The sequence below is a fragment of the Lonchura striata genome, chromosome 11, assembly GCF_046129695.1.
Source record: "Lonchura striata isolate bLonStr1 chromosome 11, bLonStr1.mat, whole genome shotgun sequence".
Taxonomy (NCBI): Eukaryota; Metazoa; Chordata; class Aves; order Passeriformes; family Estrildidae; genus Lonchura; species Lonchura striata.
Genome location: NC_134613.1, coordinates 8,777,637 through 8,793,659, shown reverse-complemented (window position 1 = coordinate 8,793,659; position 16,023 = coordinate 8,777,637). Strand labels below are relative to the sequence as shown.

The 16,023-nt window shown below is 43.2% G+C and overlaps 1 protein-coding gene across 5 annotated transcripts in view; it reads right to left on the bottom strand.

The window, feature by feature from the left end:
• The window catches only part of RORA (RAR related orphan receptor A), a 356,074-nt gene that overhangs the window by 25,754 nt on the left and 314,297 nt on the right, over window positions 1-16,023 (bottom strand). For all 5 annotated transcript variants that reach the window (XM_021554229.3, XM_021554230.3, XM_021554231.3 and 2 more), the window contains one exon: window positions 3,682-3,767. In XM_021554229.3, the coding sequence (XP_021409904.1) occupies window positions 3,682-3,767 (86 nt within the window). The remainder of the gene's footprint in view (window positions 1-3,681; window positions 3,768-16,023) is intronic.

The window sequence follows — 16,023 nt, the reverse complement described above, 5'->3', positions numbered from 1 at the left end:
AGTGCTTTGACAATATTGTTTAATGAACTGTGTTAATAAAGTATTTGGTAACAAAGTCACAGTGTCACTGAAAACAGAATAACCATTCAGTTTTACATAATAATAAAAACAGGAGTGAGCTTATGTTTGTCAACAAATGAAAGCAAGTTGGGACAGCACACCAGCTATTGTTTCCTAAAGTAAAGAACTCTTCTTTGCAGTTACAATGAACAAGATCATCTGCGGTCTTAGAAGACACGAGAGAAAAAAGCCAGTACTAATTAACCTCTGAAAGCATCTGAAATGCCCAGAAATGTCCTGCATGAGGGGTTTTGTTAGACCAGCTATATGCAGTCAGGTAAAGAGAGGGACTGCTACTGCACTGGTGGGCCAGCTGGGCATTAACTACTGACAGCAAAACAAAGTAACTGCAACTGCAAATTAAATTATATAGTTCACTGTATGACAATGTGGAACTGAATTCAACTTTCAGCTAGGAGAAAAGAACATGGATGTATACAAACCACTTTCCTTTCCCAGCATGGTCCTTCCTAAGCATAAAAGGTTCTTAAGAAATAGTCGAGTGGAGCGCCTCACACAGGTACCAGTTTTGTCAGTAGTGCTCCTGCAACTACCCTCTCTTAAAAGAATTATTTTATTTCTAATAAGGCACAGAAGACCTCCTAGATAAAGTGTAAAATACAGCCTGGCTAAAACCTCAAATTTTCAGTCAAGAAGGAGATGATGAAGGAATTTTAAATTTTACTTTTTTAAAGGCAGATTCAAATTTCAAATTGAGCTAAATAGGCTGATGGGACAGGAGTACTCAATGCCTTTGCAAAACACTGCCACTAACTTCATAAGAACAGCCAGCAACATCATAGCAAGGGAAGAAATGAGAACTTCCCAAGACAGACTAATGGGTTTTACTACAGATCTTCAAGTCTAGTTATGGGAAATGCAATGTAACAATTCAACCTGGTCAGAACATTTCCAATTCTGTGAAATGCAAGGGTTGCAAAGCGGCAGAAGAGCAACGGGACCAGCAAAAGTCAATCTGACAAGAGCTGGTCTGTGATTTCATCTGTGATACAGATTAGTTTGTGAATAAACTATATTTCTGCTGTTTATCAGTATTTACAGAGTAACACTTATGTTAACATTAGGATTAAGTTCACACCAAACCGAAGTGAAACCAGCCCAAGCTGAAAACATCCCACTTTGCTGTGGCTGTTGCTGCCTGCAGATCATTCCTGACAGGCCTGGCTTGAGGGCAGCAGCACAGCTGTTCCCTTCTGCCAGCCACAGCCCTGCTCCTGCCATCTGATGTACACGGGTGGGTTTGTGGCACCTGTGCAGGACCTCACTGACTTCTCTGGGACTGTGCAGGACACTGGCTGCAGGAGCCAAGGCACAGGACTGGGAATGAGCTCTGTGTAACCAGGTACTTTTTACAAAGGAAGATTTAGCATAACATGAAGAGCAACATAAGCATGCTCAAACCTGCAGTAGTCACAGCCACAGAAAAGCTGGGAAAAGAAAACCATACCAACCCACACCTGGCTGCTTCGGCAGAAGCCAAGCTACGCCAACCTTTTCACCAGCCAAAATAGTTCTGTTGGGTGAGACTTTGTTGACAGCACCTTGGAAGAGTGTGGCAGAAGAATCCAGAGAATCCAGAATCCACAGTAGGTCATCTCACATGCAGCCTAGGCCATGATCATATAAACTTCCTGTGACTTGTGCCCACTAGCAGTGCTCCAGCCTGTCACTATCTGCACATCATCTGGGCTGTGGCATTAAAGAAGACTGAGTTTCTTTAGGAGTGAGCTTCTCAAAGGAAGATAATGTGGTTAACTAAGTTGATATTAATTGGCTTTAAAATTCTGTCTGAAATTGTATGGCCACAAAACTTCACTGTGCTCCTTCAAGAGAAGGAAAAAATGCCTAAATCATTCACTGGGCCACTCCTACTTCTCACCTTCTGCCTTCAAGGTTCAAACGGGTTTCAGTGTGCTGAGCACCTCTGCCTGCTTGCCCTCCCTTTTACCCTTCTCACCAGCTGACCCTTCTGGTGGAATTCTCAGAAGCAGAGGATTGCACAGAGCTCCAAGAGAACTTGATTTATACAGCACTTGAAGGAATATAATTTGTTCTAAAACACAGTATACTGTACACACATTTCTCACTAAGTGCATGAAGATGAAGGAAGGAAAACACAGCTGGCAGCTTCCCTGTGCTTGGGCTCCTGCTCTGCAAGAAGCCCCATGTGGGCAGGCCCAGCTGAGCATCAGCACCGCGTTAACCCTGTTGTGTCTGCACCCAGGTTTGGATGTCATGGATCTCTCTCCCAGGTACTCTGGCCCCGGACCATCTAAAGATTAAAGAGCTCTCAAACCCTGAACATAACTTAATCCTTGATAAGACAGTCAAACAGCAGAATTCTCGCAACAAATGGCTGCACTTCCCATAGCTGAAACTTGACAAAGACTGCTTAACAACATAAAGCTGGAAAAAGTCACCACCACTCTGTTATCAATGCATTTTTAGTGCATTTCTTGCATTTTCCATAGCAACAGCAGTCAGAAAGGGCAGAAGGTGCTGTTCCCATATCATTCCAAGATTCTTAATTTAGTTTTTTTCCTTCATTGTTACCAATACTTCCACAAGACTAAGAGGATGTGTTAATGAAAACACAAAAATCTTTCTGGGAAAAACACAAAAGAGACCTTTATAATGTGAATGCAAGAAAGTTACTTTTTGAAGATGGATTGTAGTATCAAGAAGGTCAGGAAAGTAGACCAAAAACTATAATAATCATCAATTCTTCACACCTCAAGTATAGATTAAGAGGAGAAAACCTTTCAGTATGGGACTGCAACCGTGAAGAGAGCGACAAACCAGAGCATGCTGTGCACACTGTGTCACCCCAAGCCAGCGCTGTAATTCTGCACTAAGGATCAAAAGGAGTGATCAGCTTCACTCCTGCCTTGTGTTGGCACTGTCCAGTTTAATTCCTGGTTGTGAAAAATGCACTGAACAGAACAGAAATGCTTCTAGTGCAATCCTGGCTCACTAGATTTACCAAAGGCACAACTCCAGGAAAAACTTCAAAGCCTAAACCTCACACAGCAGTGATTGCACTGCAAGGAACAGGCAGTGGTCTCAGCAAGACCTGAGCATGCTGAACATCAGCAGCAAGTGCTCCTGTGAAACACCATCTCCCCTGCCAAACAGAAGAGATCTGTAACTGCAGCAGAGCGCAGAAGAAAACAGAAGGGAGAGCTCCCACCTATTTCAGCAGAGCTTCATAGCAATTTACAGAGCAAAAACAGACAGGGAGATTAAAGAAAGCCAGACTCGTCCTCCCTCAGCTGAATGCACTGAGCAGGCTCTTGGTGGTGTGCTTGAAGCAGATCAATCTCTCTGTACCTCTTCTGTTTATGCAGAGAGAGACAACGCACAGCACGCCTAGCACAACTGTCGCATTTTGAGGATTGTCCTAAAATCTGCAGCAGTGTAATTGTGTGTGTGTGTCATGGAAGCATCCTATTTAAAGTCCAAATAAAACCAGTACTTCAGAATCCCCAACTATTTTATATTCAACTTAGGAGCAATGCTTGCTCTTTAAAAAAAGAAGGAAAATTATCACTATCAAAAGGCTAAATGCTTCTTTTCAGACTTAATATTTTAGAAGCTTACCTTGCAGCCTTCACATGTAATGACACCATAATGGATTCCTGATGATTTGTCTCCACAGATCTTGCATGGAATAATTTCAATTTGAGCTGCAACAGAAGCACGCAACCAGTTAATTACATTTTCTTTTAAACACCTTATAAAAGCATTCCCTGATCAGCATTTGTACAGTGAAAACTAATAACCTGCTAAACATTATACTGCATTAACTATTCATTGCTGAACTGCAAGGATCCCCTAGAGCTTTGGACTAAATTATGGCTGCTCGTTATATAATAGCTTTTGGGTTATTAAAATGGGTCATTTGAGAAGGTGTTTAAGAACCCACAAGAAGGCTAGAATCAGCATTTCAAAGCCAAAAAGAATAGGAGAGTTCACATTTTGGCCAAAGAGCTAAGATGACACTAGAAAGGTTTCTTCCAACTCTATTCATGCAAGACCATAGCAGGTCTTGCCCTGCCTGGAAGCAAATGCACCACCTTCACCACAGCCACGAACATCCACCCAGCTCACACGAGTGGCCAACCCTAAAGAGAAGCTACAAGGTAAAGAGCAACCCCATTCTGCATGAGCAGTCCAAAACTTACCTGTCTGAACTGATACCTATTTGTGTATTATCTACCACAGAACAAACAAGGCAGGAAAACACAGCAGCACTCAGTTTACTGCAACCAGAGGAGCAGACAGCCTGGAAAATGCCATTCAGTTATAAGGCATGAAAGCCCTGATAAATGGAATTTCATACATATAAACCCTCCCACTGAATTCAGTTTGGTGTGTGACTATCTCTAAATCAAGCACTTCCCATGTGAATACATGGGCCCAAGAAGGGACTCCTGCATGCTCAGGGACACCTCAGCTGCTTCTGGAGTACGTGGCTGCGGCTGTTTCAGAGGCAAATTTGGACAGACTGTGCACAGGCAGTGCTTTAGTGATCAAACAGCAGCAGGGCACACATCACATGTGATTGGTGGTGCTCACAAACACAGGCCCCACGCAGGTGGGTGACTGAAACCCCAGGAAAGCCCCTGCTCTGCTGCAGTGTGTTAGGATGAAGCTGCTCAGTTTTCTGGAAAGGGCTTAGTTGGAACAGCACAAGTGCAACTCTTGCTGTGCCCGTAGCTGTGACACATTAACAAGGGCTGTTCACCTCCTTGAGGAGCTCAAATCCATTCACAAGCTGCCGACTGTTTAAGAGAGCTCCTCTTTCATCCAATTTACGGCTATCCAGTCTGTGACAACACACAAAATCACATCTAATACTACTGTCTTACAACACATTGGCTTAACTTCAGCTCTACTCTGCTCTCAAAAGGTCACGTCCACTCTAAAAACATTGCATTTTGCATGCCACTGCTTATTATTAATCAAGAATCATCTTGCAGTGCTGCTGTGTGCTCCACTCCACTGCAGCAAGACACAGCTCAGGATCTGGCTCAAAGCATAAGATAATTATAAAGCAGAAGCCCAGAAGACCTGCAGCACAGCACCAACTGTGCTAAAATATCCCTTCAAAATATTCTCCAGGTGACATCAAATGCAACAATGGGGACAGCTGAGCAGAACCCAAAAGGGACCTATTTGCTCCTGGGAACCCAAGACAGCTAAAATACTCTGCTGGGGAAGGCTACAGGGCTTTTGCCAGGCAGTTCTGTATCAGCAGCTTTCCAAGCAGTCCACAGAGCAGGACACCACAGGTAACTGCTTCCACCAAAAGGACCTTGGCATCCCTGACCTTCAAACCCCACCATCCCTGCAGCGATAAATAACAGCCTGAAATTAAGAGGTCTGTTTAGAACACTTAAGGAAGGAAATGTTTTTTCCCAAAAAATTATTTTAATTTCACTTTGCTTTCAGCTAACACATTAAACACAATGGAGCAGGAAGTGAACTAATAAAAGGGAAAATATAATGTGCTGTTTCATTAATGTGCTACACTAATTATTACTGGAGCCTCCTATGTTTATGAGCTTGTAGCAGAAAGGGTGGCATAACCCCCCTCCCACATCAACAAATTGGAGAACAGACTGAAATTCACGAAAACTCAGAATTTCTATCATGTGTAGTTCAAATTCAGAGAGCAATCCTGTGGGCAAATTCCAGAATAGCTCTACCAAATCCCAGTTGTGCCTTTTCAACATATGATTATTTTTCTCCTCTGCTGCAGTGAATCAGCAGCCTTCTGCAGCTCCTTGGACAGGGTAGTGACAAGGCTTATCTCCACAGCTACATGGCAATGTATTTTTTACATTTCACTTTTATATACATAATTACTGCCTTATTTTGAATAGGTATGATATAATTGGATCTAGTTTATCTACAATCTCCAGCACGTTAGTTAAATCACCCATGAAGCCTGTCTATGCAATCCCTATTTCTTAAGCAACAGGACATTTGCAGAGCGTTTCTGAAGGAATGTAACATGCCTTCAAAGTGATGGCCTAAAGCTAGGTTAGTAATAGTCTAAAAGGTGCCATAATTAGTCCCAAATGCATTTTCCAGGGTGCTTTGCTGGTATAAGAGAATCTCCACAGATTCACAGGCTCCAGCTGTGCCAGCATTTGCCCAACATAATTTTTATGAGCGCTGGCACGAAATCAGGTATAGTTTTAGAATTCCTGATTTCCTCTAATTTACATCTTCAAGGTACTTACTTCCAATTAGGCACACAGCATTTAAAAAACTGCAACTTACTGCTGCACTCTGAGATGCAGGACAACGGGACGAATCTCAGAAGCACAAATCGCTGGGGACTGCCACAACCAATTGTGGTACAAATTAATGCACAGAGAGATCAGATCAATTACTGCTCCACGTGGTGCCTGTGCAAATCAACTCATTGAAATGGAACCCCTGTCACAGGTTCACACACTTCCCATACAGCATGAAAGGACTTAAGATACTTTAAACTTACTAAATGCAAATTGCCTGTGCCAAGATTACGCATTTTTTTCTTACAAGGGTGAAAATATTTTCCCCACTTTTAACTTTGACATGCAAATATGTACTTGCTAAAACCTTGTTCTTATGCAAACAAGGCAGGTGGGAAATATTTTTACATGTCAAGAATATGTTCCGACTTGGTTTCTCACATTCCCAGAGTTACTTAAAGCTTCCTACTGTGCTCAAATTAATTGTACCTGTTTTCTCTGCTTACATTTATTTATATGGTATATTTTTCAAGATTACATAAAATACTCTAATTCATGCTTTAGACTAGAATTAGCCTAAATTACAGTTTACAATTTCTGTCTCCTGGGGTGGTGCTCAGGCTGATTCAGGCTGGTTCATGCATGAGCAAATTATCTCTTAAATATGAAGTACAGAAAAAAATAAACTCTTGTGGTTGCTTAGGAACCGACACAGATACCCAGGTGACAGATGTAGTTTGTACTCCCAGATTAAAGGCCTAAGACTCTTTCACACCCTGAAATAACAGTGCTCCACAATCCTACCAAGGCTGTCCTGTGCCACAGGCAGCAAAGAGGAGGAATAAAAGCCCAAACAAACCACCAAGAGCAACAAATGGAAGCTGGAGCACCGAGCCCCACCACCAAACAAGATGCTCTGAAAAGGCTCCTGGGAGAAAGAAGGGACCTTCCAAGGGGTGGAGGCAGCACTCCCTACAAACTGATGTCAAACAAGCTCATCTCCACAGCAAAGGGCCTCTGCCACCACCAACACCCCTCAGTTCATGTGCCTGCACCTGGAGCCGCTCCTGTCACCAGACTGCCTGGTCACCGTCCTGCTGGAATGCCAGACAAGCTTCCAGAAAAAGGAGTGTGGACCCTGATCTGCTCAAAATCAGACTGAACAGGAACTTGGGCCCAAGTATTATAACAAAAAAAGCCAGTGTTTTTCCTCCTGAACATTTATTCCTCCTCCATCCACTGTGTCTCCACACAGCAACTGTTTGAGGTAGCTCTGGTATGCTTAAATAACACCACTGCCTCCACCTAATTCCTAGGGAACATGCCAGCAGCCAGCCAGAGAGAGCACTCAATGACATCTTCTGCTGGAACAGGAGAATATGCCTTATTCCCTCCTGCTCCAGGGGAGTTTGTTCTCCAAACCTGGAACAGTTTCACTGGGTTTGCCTGCCTTTTCCAAGTTCCCTCCCTCAACCAAACCCCCTAGACAGCCTCTCCCTTTTCATTAATTCCCACATCATGAAATGTTGCTTTATTCCTCATCCAGTTTTTTCAGTACAGAAGAAAATGTAATTCTGTATCTGTAAGGGAATGCACTGTACAATTCATCAGAATCTTTGATTTCTCTCTTTCTAACTCACTGGGGCAGACAGATCAGGGCAAGAGCCTGCACAGCCAAGCAAAGCACAGATCACCTTTCTCCCTAGTTCTGTCACTTAAACAGAAGCACACAGAGTCTCAGCACAGGAAAGTGTGTTACCAGTTCACCTTGAAGAACACACTTTAAAAGAAAAAAAATTGTTTTCCAAAGACTGAAGCTTTTTCCTATCCATTAATATTTGTGAATAAAATACTTGTTTCTAGTTAATTAATTGTCCTGGGGTAGAAAAAGGATTTTTTCTTTCCTCCTTCTGCTTTCACACTGCTATTTTAAAATTGTACATGCACACAAATAACATTTTTTTCCAATTCACAACAGGTAGAAAACCTCAGATTTGGTATCCTGGGAAGGGCTCTTCAGTAAATTCAAAAATTGGTCCCATGTCTGCCTTTTAGGGGAGATCCACTTGAGTGATCTAGAAAGTTGGGTAATTAATGAAGTTAATTGTCTTGTCTGCTCTAGAGTGAAGACAGGAAGAGAGGAAAGGAAGGGAGAAAGAGAAAGCAAGAAGGAAAAAGAACATATGATTCATCTTATAACAAACAACATGAAGCCTTGAGTGGAGAAGCCTCTTCTTCACTGAGTGAATGAATTTAATGATCTTTTAATCACAAACCTAACTTTTAGAAGGTGAAAGTCAGATAAATCCCACTATGTATTACTATTTCTGAATTTAAAAATTAGCATTTTCTGGAAAGGAAAACCTGTGCAGAAGGTGCTCCCTTCTCCCAGGGTCTGTGGGGTCCCAGATGCCTGGCACCACAGAGAACGAGCACTTCTGAGCAGCTCTGGCCGCAGCTCCCAAGGCAGAAACCCCGGGGATGCACTCCTGCACTCAGCATGGACAGAGCCAAGCACAGCTGCCGGCTCTGCCAGAGCAGCGTCCACTCCTTAAAGCCCCTGTGGGCACTGTGCACCCTCCTCCCGCACGGCTCCGCAGGGAAAGCATCCCGGGCTGGGCTGGGACCTGCCCAGGCTCCGGGCACGGCCGGCGGGCAGGGCTGCAGCGGGGAGCCCGGGGCTCGGGCACGGCTGCAGGAGCTGCCCAGGAGACCTTTCCCCGAGGGGCTCCCCTGTGCCCGGCCTCTCTGGGTGTGTGCAGCCAGTGCAGGAGGGCTCTGCAAGGAGCACGACACACACACAAACTGGGCCAACCTGCTTCTAGGGGGATGCAGTTTGTGCCAGACATCCCTGCTAGTGCTGTTTGTAAGTATATTGATTAAATTAGGAGGCATACATATTCAGTGACACATTCATCCATATTCATTGGCTCAAACAAGGGTACTGCATGTAATATGGTATTTAAAGCAACATGATATCTGATCACAAACTGAATTAACACGGAATGATTTTACTATATAATATTCTAATCTTCCTGCATTTTCAGCTTCATTACCTAAATAATTTGCTCTGTCATGTACCCTAAGTAATTTGAGCTGGCTGCAAATTACTCGCCTCCGAACACCTGCAGCTTGCAAAGGCTGCAGTTCCACCGAGCCGAGCACGGGTGGCAGCACAGCTCTGCCCACGCCATCCGTGCTCTCCGTGAAGTGACCGCCTGCCCACGCACACAGCCCGAACACCGAGCCACCCCTGGGTGCTTCTGGAGACACCCGAGGCCATTCTACAGCACACAGCAAGTGTCTGATCCAGAGCCTGCTCACTCCTTGTGTGAAGCTGTGTTTACTCTATACACAATCCCCACCATAAAGACATTCTGAGCAAGCCCCACTGGAGACTGCAGTGACAGACCTGGCAACAAACAGCTCCAAAGAACTAACAAAAGAGATCTGTGTCTCATGGCTGGATTTTTCTGGGGTCCAGTAAGATTGAAATTCCAGCAGAAGCCTTCCCAGGACATGTAATATTCTTTGCCTCTTTCTCCTCCTCCCTACAGCTGAGCTCGGCTGCACATTGTCCCCCTCAGGGGGGTATCAGATGGGCAACTTCCTCAGATTTTCAATTTTCACATCTTTGGAACCACTGATGCTCTCAAGCTTGGCTGAAATGTTTTGGAAATGGGGAGGACTGGGGTGATGGGCAGAAAAGTAGACAAACACAAACAACCTTTCCAAGCCTCGTTTCCTTAGGAAATCACACTGGTAATAAAATAAATACTGAGGTTATACTGGTACAAATCCTTTGAAGTCTGTGGGTGTGATGGGTGGGGTAGAAACGAATGTGGCCACCAAAGTATTAATTAAAAGTAAAGTATGAGCAACACCTCAAACACACAAGGCAGAAATGCTGCAATGCCTAGATGAGCTCTGTGGGCATGGGCACATCTGGGTCCCTCAGCAGGTCACTGACCCTGCTCAGCATTCCCAAATGCTGCACACATCCATACTGAAGGAGATGCAGGATAAATAGCAGAGCACCACCTGAGCACTTCTGGGGCCTGGAAGACTGACATTGAGGGATCAATATAAATTCCTTCAACATCTGTTTGATTTGGGCACATGGAAGGGAACAGTGCAGTAAGTGCTCATATTCCCATGCCAGGATCACTGATGTGCAGGGTTATTGTTTTCTTTTAAGTCACACAAAAATTTACTGATACATAGTTTAATTTAAAGAACTACAGCTTTGCTATTATATGAAGCACTGGCTTCAACAAAGACATCTGAATATCTAATGAAAGAAGACAAGATGGAAAATAGTTTGGGTTTTCTAAAAGGCAAAATGTTTCAGTGAAGTTGTTGTGATGAGGTCTCTATTTTTACTGTTATATTCAAATAGAAAATTGCTGTAAACCCTTAATATCTTAATATCACCATAATATTCTGAATTCCTATAAAGAAAAATCAAAAGGACGTCCCAACACAAACAATGTAGGACTTCTGCAAGTGTTCAGGAACACAAGTTAAAAACTGATCTAGGGTTTTTAGAGGAACTCAGAGATGATGTTTGCTCCCTCTCGTTCACATGTACAGTGCTATATGATTCTAATGTCCTTCTGTGTAACACTCATATCTCTCCACAGCCTTGTCTTTACCAACCCAAAAATATTCTCACTCTCCTGACCGAGCAATGAATGCAGCTGAAAGTGAGACAATTTGATTCTCCTTGATGAAGGAACGATAGATAGAGCCAGCAGCAGCTTGGGACTGCAGCCATGTTATTAAACCACGCCACAGACCAAACTGTAACATCAAACCACTGAAGTCAAAGCCTGGGCTAGACCCAAACAGCCAGGCCTGCCACATCCACAGGGGTTCTGCTGTCCACCAGCACAGATGAGCAGTTCTTGGGACAGTCAATCCCTTGGTACATCTGGGGCATGCAATCGGCATCTTCCCACTCGGTGAAATCTGCAGAGTTCCCCAAGCTCCAGCTGCGTCGCTGCTTCCATGAACTTACACACGAATAGTGAAGATGGCAGAGATGTACCCCAGGAGATGTACAACGTCAACAGCTTCTCCTGGGGGTCCCCTTTTGTCTCTCACCAGGGACAACAGGGGACACAGTAACAACACACAGCAAGCAAACACGGAAGATTGATGATTTCCACGTGGTCAGAACAGACTTCCAAATTTCATAAAACACCAGTTTGTTTCTGCCTCCTTTTGGCTTCTCACTTTCTTGGTGCTCAGGTGCTTATGAATAAACACTTGATTACTTCATTTGCCTCTTCTTTGGTTGAAAATTAACAGGAGTTACAGTGGCTATGATGAATACAGCTCAAGGCATAACTAATTTCACCAGGCTAGATGGAATTCTTGTTAAATAAAGCAATTCAGAAAAAGTTTTTGATAAGAAAACACAGTGACACTGAAAACATGGGATTCTCTAATGAAATACAGTATAGTTTTAATCATAGCTCTGAACAGCATATCAAGAAGTATGTGCTACAGAGACTGAAATCCCCCTGGTGCTGCTATGCTGCGAGCATGGGGGTGCTAGCTGGTGTTTCATTTCCTCTATCTATGTAAGCAGCATAATCATCCTTTATCTCTACCTCTAGCTACCTCAGATGACTGGTACTTACCACCAGTCTTGGGTTTTGTTCTTATGATCCCAGGGACCACTGAGCAGAGCTCCAGCCCCACAAATCTGCAGCATTCTGCATTGTTGAGAGAGAAGCTGCTACAGAGCTGTACAAGAGGAGTGCTGGCGGCCTGACTTCTATTACTTTGCTTTTCACTTTCAAAAGCAAAGCTTGCAGGTCTAAGACACACCTATAAAATACTTTTCTTGATAATATGACAAAATACAAGTTTTAGGAGCAACATAGGTGTGAGCTATTATCACAGGAACTGGCAGCACTGATTTTTGCTACTCTAATTTGCTACTGCATTTATCCAGTAAGCAGCAAGCTGGGGTTTGTGTCAATCATGTTTGTTTTTACAGGATTCTAGAGTTCACTCATGTTTCAACATTCTTAATTTCTTCCTACAGATGATTCCTAACCTGGAGCAGTTAAGACCAGCTCCTGCAGCAGGGCACAAGGAGAGTTCTACTGTGATCCAGCCTGTACCACTGTGCCACCCAAACCAGCCACTGCAGAGGGTCTGTCAAGTGAAAACTGACATGGAGAATGAGCTAGGGGCCAACACGTGTGTGCACCTCCAGGTAGTCAAAGTGGCCTTGAATGCTCAATCACACTGAGGTTTCTTGTGGTCTTTGCCACTTGCTGTTCTCTTGCATTGAGAAAACCAAATCTACATCAACTTCTCCTTCCTGGTGTCTGTATGCTGGTCTTTCATTATCTACCACTAATGGAGAGGGAAACAAGAAGTGAAATCTGCAGGAGAATAGGATTAATTTATTTGCTGGAGTTAATTAGACAATACTAAAAGAATTCTCCCCTTTTCCTTCAAAAAGAAACCTGTACTGAAAAGATTAAATGTATTTGTACTTCTGCCCCATTTCCTAAATCTCTGCAAGAAACTGGTAAAGACTTAAATGAAGTCTTGAAGAAATGTAGACTTTACAGTGAAAAGTCCAAATTACTGTAACATTTTCTTCAGAGATTAATGCACAGATAGCCCATTTGATGTCATTTTCTACTCTCAAGTGTTGGACCTGGTCTTCTGAAGACTGGAATTTAACTCCAACACTGTCCTCCCACCTTCTCTTCCTCTAATTAACTGTACTGGCTTAGCAGAAAATCTGGCATTTCTGTTTATTTGCTTGTACTAGGAAAACAAAAAACTTATCAACCACTCAGGAGTGTTAAGCAGCACTTCAGCAAGTCAGCTACAACACAGCTATCACAGCTCAACAACCTCTGCCTGAATTAGCTCTCCCAGGCTGCAAGCAGCCTTAAATGACCAGTTGTCAGAGGGGAATCATTCTGCCAAATGACCAGTTGTCTCAAGGGAATCATCCTGGCCCCCACATCCGAGGGCAGAGTTCTGTATGCGGGAGCTCAGTTGGTGCCGCAATGACAGCAGCGCTCCTTAAGGAAAGGTTTTCTAGAACAGCTGCAAAGAGGGTCTGACCTCCTCCTGTACAACATGAAAGCTCCACCACTGGATTTGTTAAGAAGCTACACACACTTGTGTTGTCCATCTGCAAAATTGCATCTCAGTTCAGTGATCATATCAGACTGCCTACCAGAACAGACCAGACAACAGCCACAGGTACCTGATTAAAAAAATGAACAAGGAAACAACAATACCCAACCAACCACGCCGACCTGGCAAAAACCAATCATTTCCAACATAGTGTCAAAATTACTTACAATTTCAACTACACTCTTTGGCAAGGTGATAGGCCCAGAACCTGAGGGAAGTGCAATGATCCTACAGCACGGGCTGGCTGTGGGTGGGTACCACTGCAGCCTCACCACTTGTACAAACGTGCATGGAGCTTTCAGACCAGGCACTAACAATTCCTGACACGAGTCCTTAGAAGCTGTGTCTGATTAGCAACCCACCCCCACCACACGTTCTCCATCACAGTGCCCACGATGCTTTCCTTGGTACTTTCCATTTGGCCAAGTCAAGTTCCACTTTAACAGCTCAATCCTTGGAGAGATTAGGGCAGTTTGGGAAGAGGAATATGGAACTAACTCAGAAGAGGTGACAAAGCAGTGGGAACCTAGAAAGTGTCCCTTCACAGTGTTGGCCATGATTCAGCCTTGTCCTGCTGTTTTACCAGGCTGAATGGATTTTGTAAAGGATCTGTCACTGTGCATGGAGAAATGGGACTCTACACAATTAAGTAAAAGTCAGACAAACATGGCTGGTGCAGAAACCACATCCCTAAAAGAAAGCTGCACTTTGATGAAAAAACACTCAAAACCTGAATTTAATTCTAGAAGAAAAAAATTGCAGGGGAAAAAGTAAAAAGTATTTCACCCAGACTAGAAACTCTATCATTCTGATGTGACTACATCTGCATTTTTAAGATATTTTCTTTTTCTTTTTGGCTGTACATAAATTTGATGTCATTAAAAAGGTTTCCTTTGATGCTGTATGCCAAGTAGAATCATTAGTTTCTCACAAAGGTGCACTCTAAACGTCTAGTTTGAATTTTCATTCTCAGATGATTCATCTAAAAGATGAACAATAATAACCAAAACCAACTCCAGAAGTCTAAACAGTAAAAAGCCTTTGAGCTGCACTCACTCATTTATTAACTCCCTCCAACACCTCCTTCCTGGATTCATCACCCAGCAGCCAATACTGAGTGTGATTTCTTCAACTCCAGCTGTGATTTATGGCTACTACAAGCAAATCACAACCAGATTCCCCTAAACCTCACGCAAGAGGTTCTCCTCAAGTCCATATCCTGCATCTTTCTAGCCTGACACTGATCACTTGTTTTTAATACAAAGGTGTTTTCCACTAAGAGTATTTCCAGTGTATGTGGGTGGTTTTGTCACAGTTCCTCTCCTGAGTCCTCTGCAGGGATCATCAGAACATGAGTGAAACTGATGGACACTAGAAGAAGCCACATCCTTGGCTACTCCTCCAGGTTTTGAAGGGGGAGCACAAAACAGATTAACTATACCCATGTTCCCTCAATTTCAAAGAAAATATTACTGAAGTTCAAAACCAAGCAGTGGTTTACAGCTGGTGTTTCCTGATACATATTAAGACACCAGCAAATACATTAGATAGTAGAGAAACTCAGCCTTTTTTCATGACAGAAGGTCAAATCTCCGTTGAACAAATATACTTGTTTTTCTCTCCAAGAAAGACACCTAATTCAGCCCCTACCCCACCTCAGAGGGAGCAATATTAGTGTCTGTGTGGGATCAGAAGGATTCCTCAATGTTCTCCTGGAAAAAGGCACAGGAAGAAAACACTGTGACCCATCCCCAAAAACTGCACAAGGGAGAACATAGAAGATGCTATCATTGGAGATGGAAATATTATGGGCTTTGGCTTACAACAAAATAAATGCACCATCAGTCTATCAAACAGCTTCAAAAACATTTCTGTCACAGAGAAAGCTTTATTCCCAAACATTGCCTTCAAACCATACATTGCAGTGAAGTCCCCCCACAGCTATGCTCACACTATCTCCCTGGACTTAGCTTTGTTTCTCAGCCTCTTCACACCCTCATGATGTCTATATGTGATATACTCAGATTCTGAAAACCATCTTCATTTCAAGACAAGGATCATGAAAGAAAAAAAAATGTAGCTGCCCACAAAAACGTTTCAGAAAATTACAAGCTTGTGGAAAGAAAAGGTCTCACAAAAGCTCTTCCTTTGCCACAATCAGATTAGGTGCTACGACCTTCATTAAAACCCTTTCTGCCTTCTCATTTCATAGGGTTTAATTTCCTGCCTCTTGATGATTAAACCAACTGAAAGGTAGTAGATAAAGCAAGTTTGCTTGCTGTTCCAAACAGATATATTAATGCTTTACGCTTAAAAAGCTTTCAAAGTGTCTTCAGAGGCTGATTAACAAACACCATACATAAACCCACGGCTGAGGTCAGACTGTGGCAGCAGATATGTGACTGAAACTTACTCCAACAGCTCTATTCAAGGCACAGAATACCTCCACTGCATACATTAAGGAAGCTTAAAATTAAGCTTCACATATTTAAACACTAACAAAGTCTACTTAATG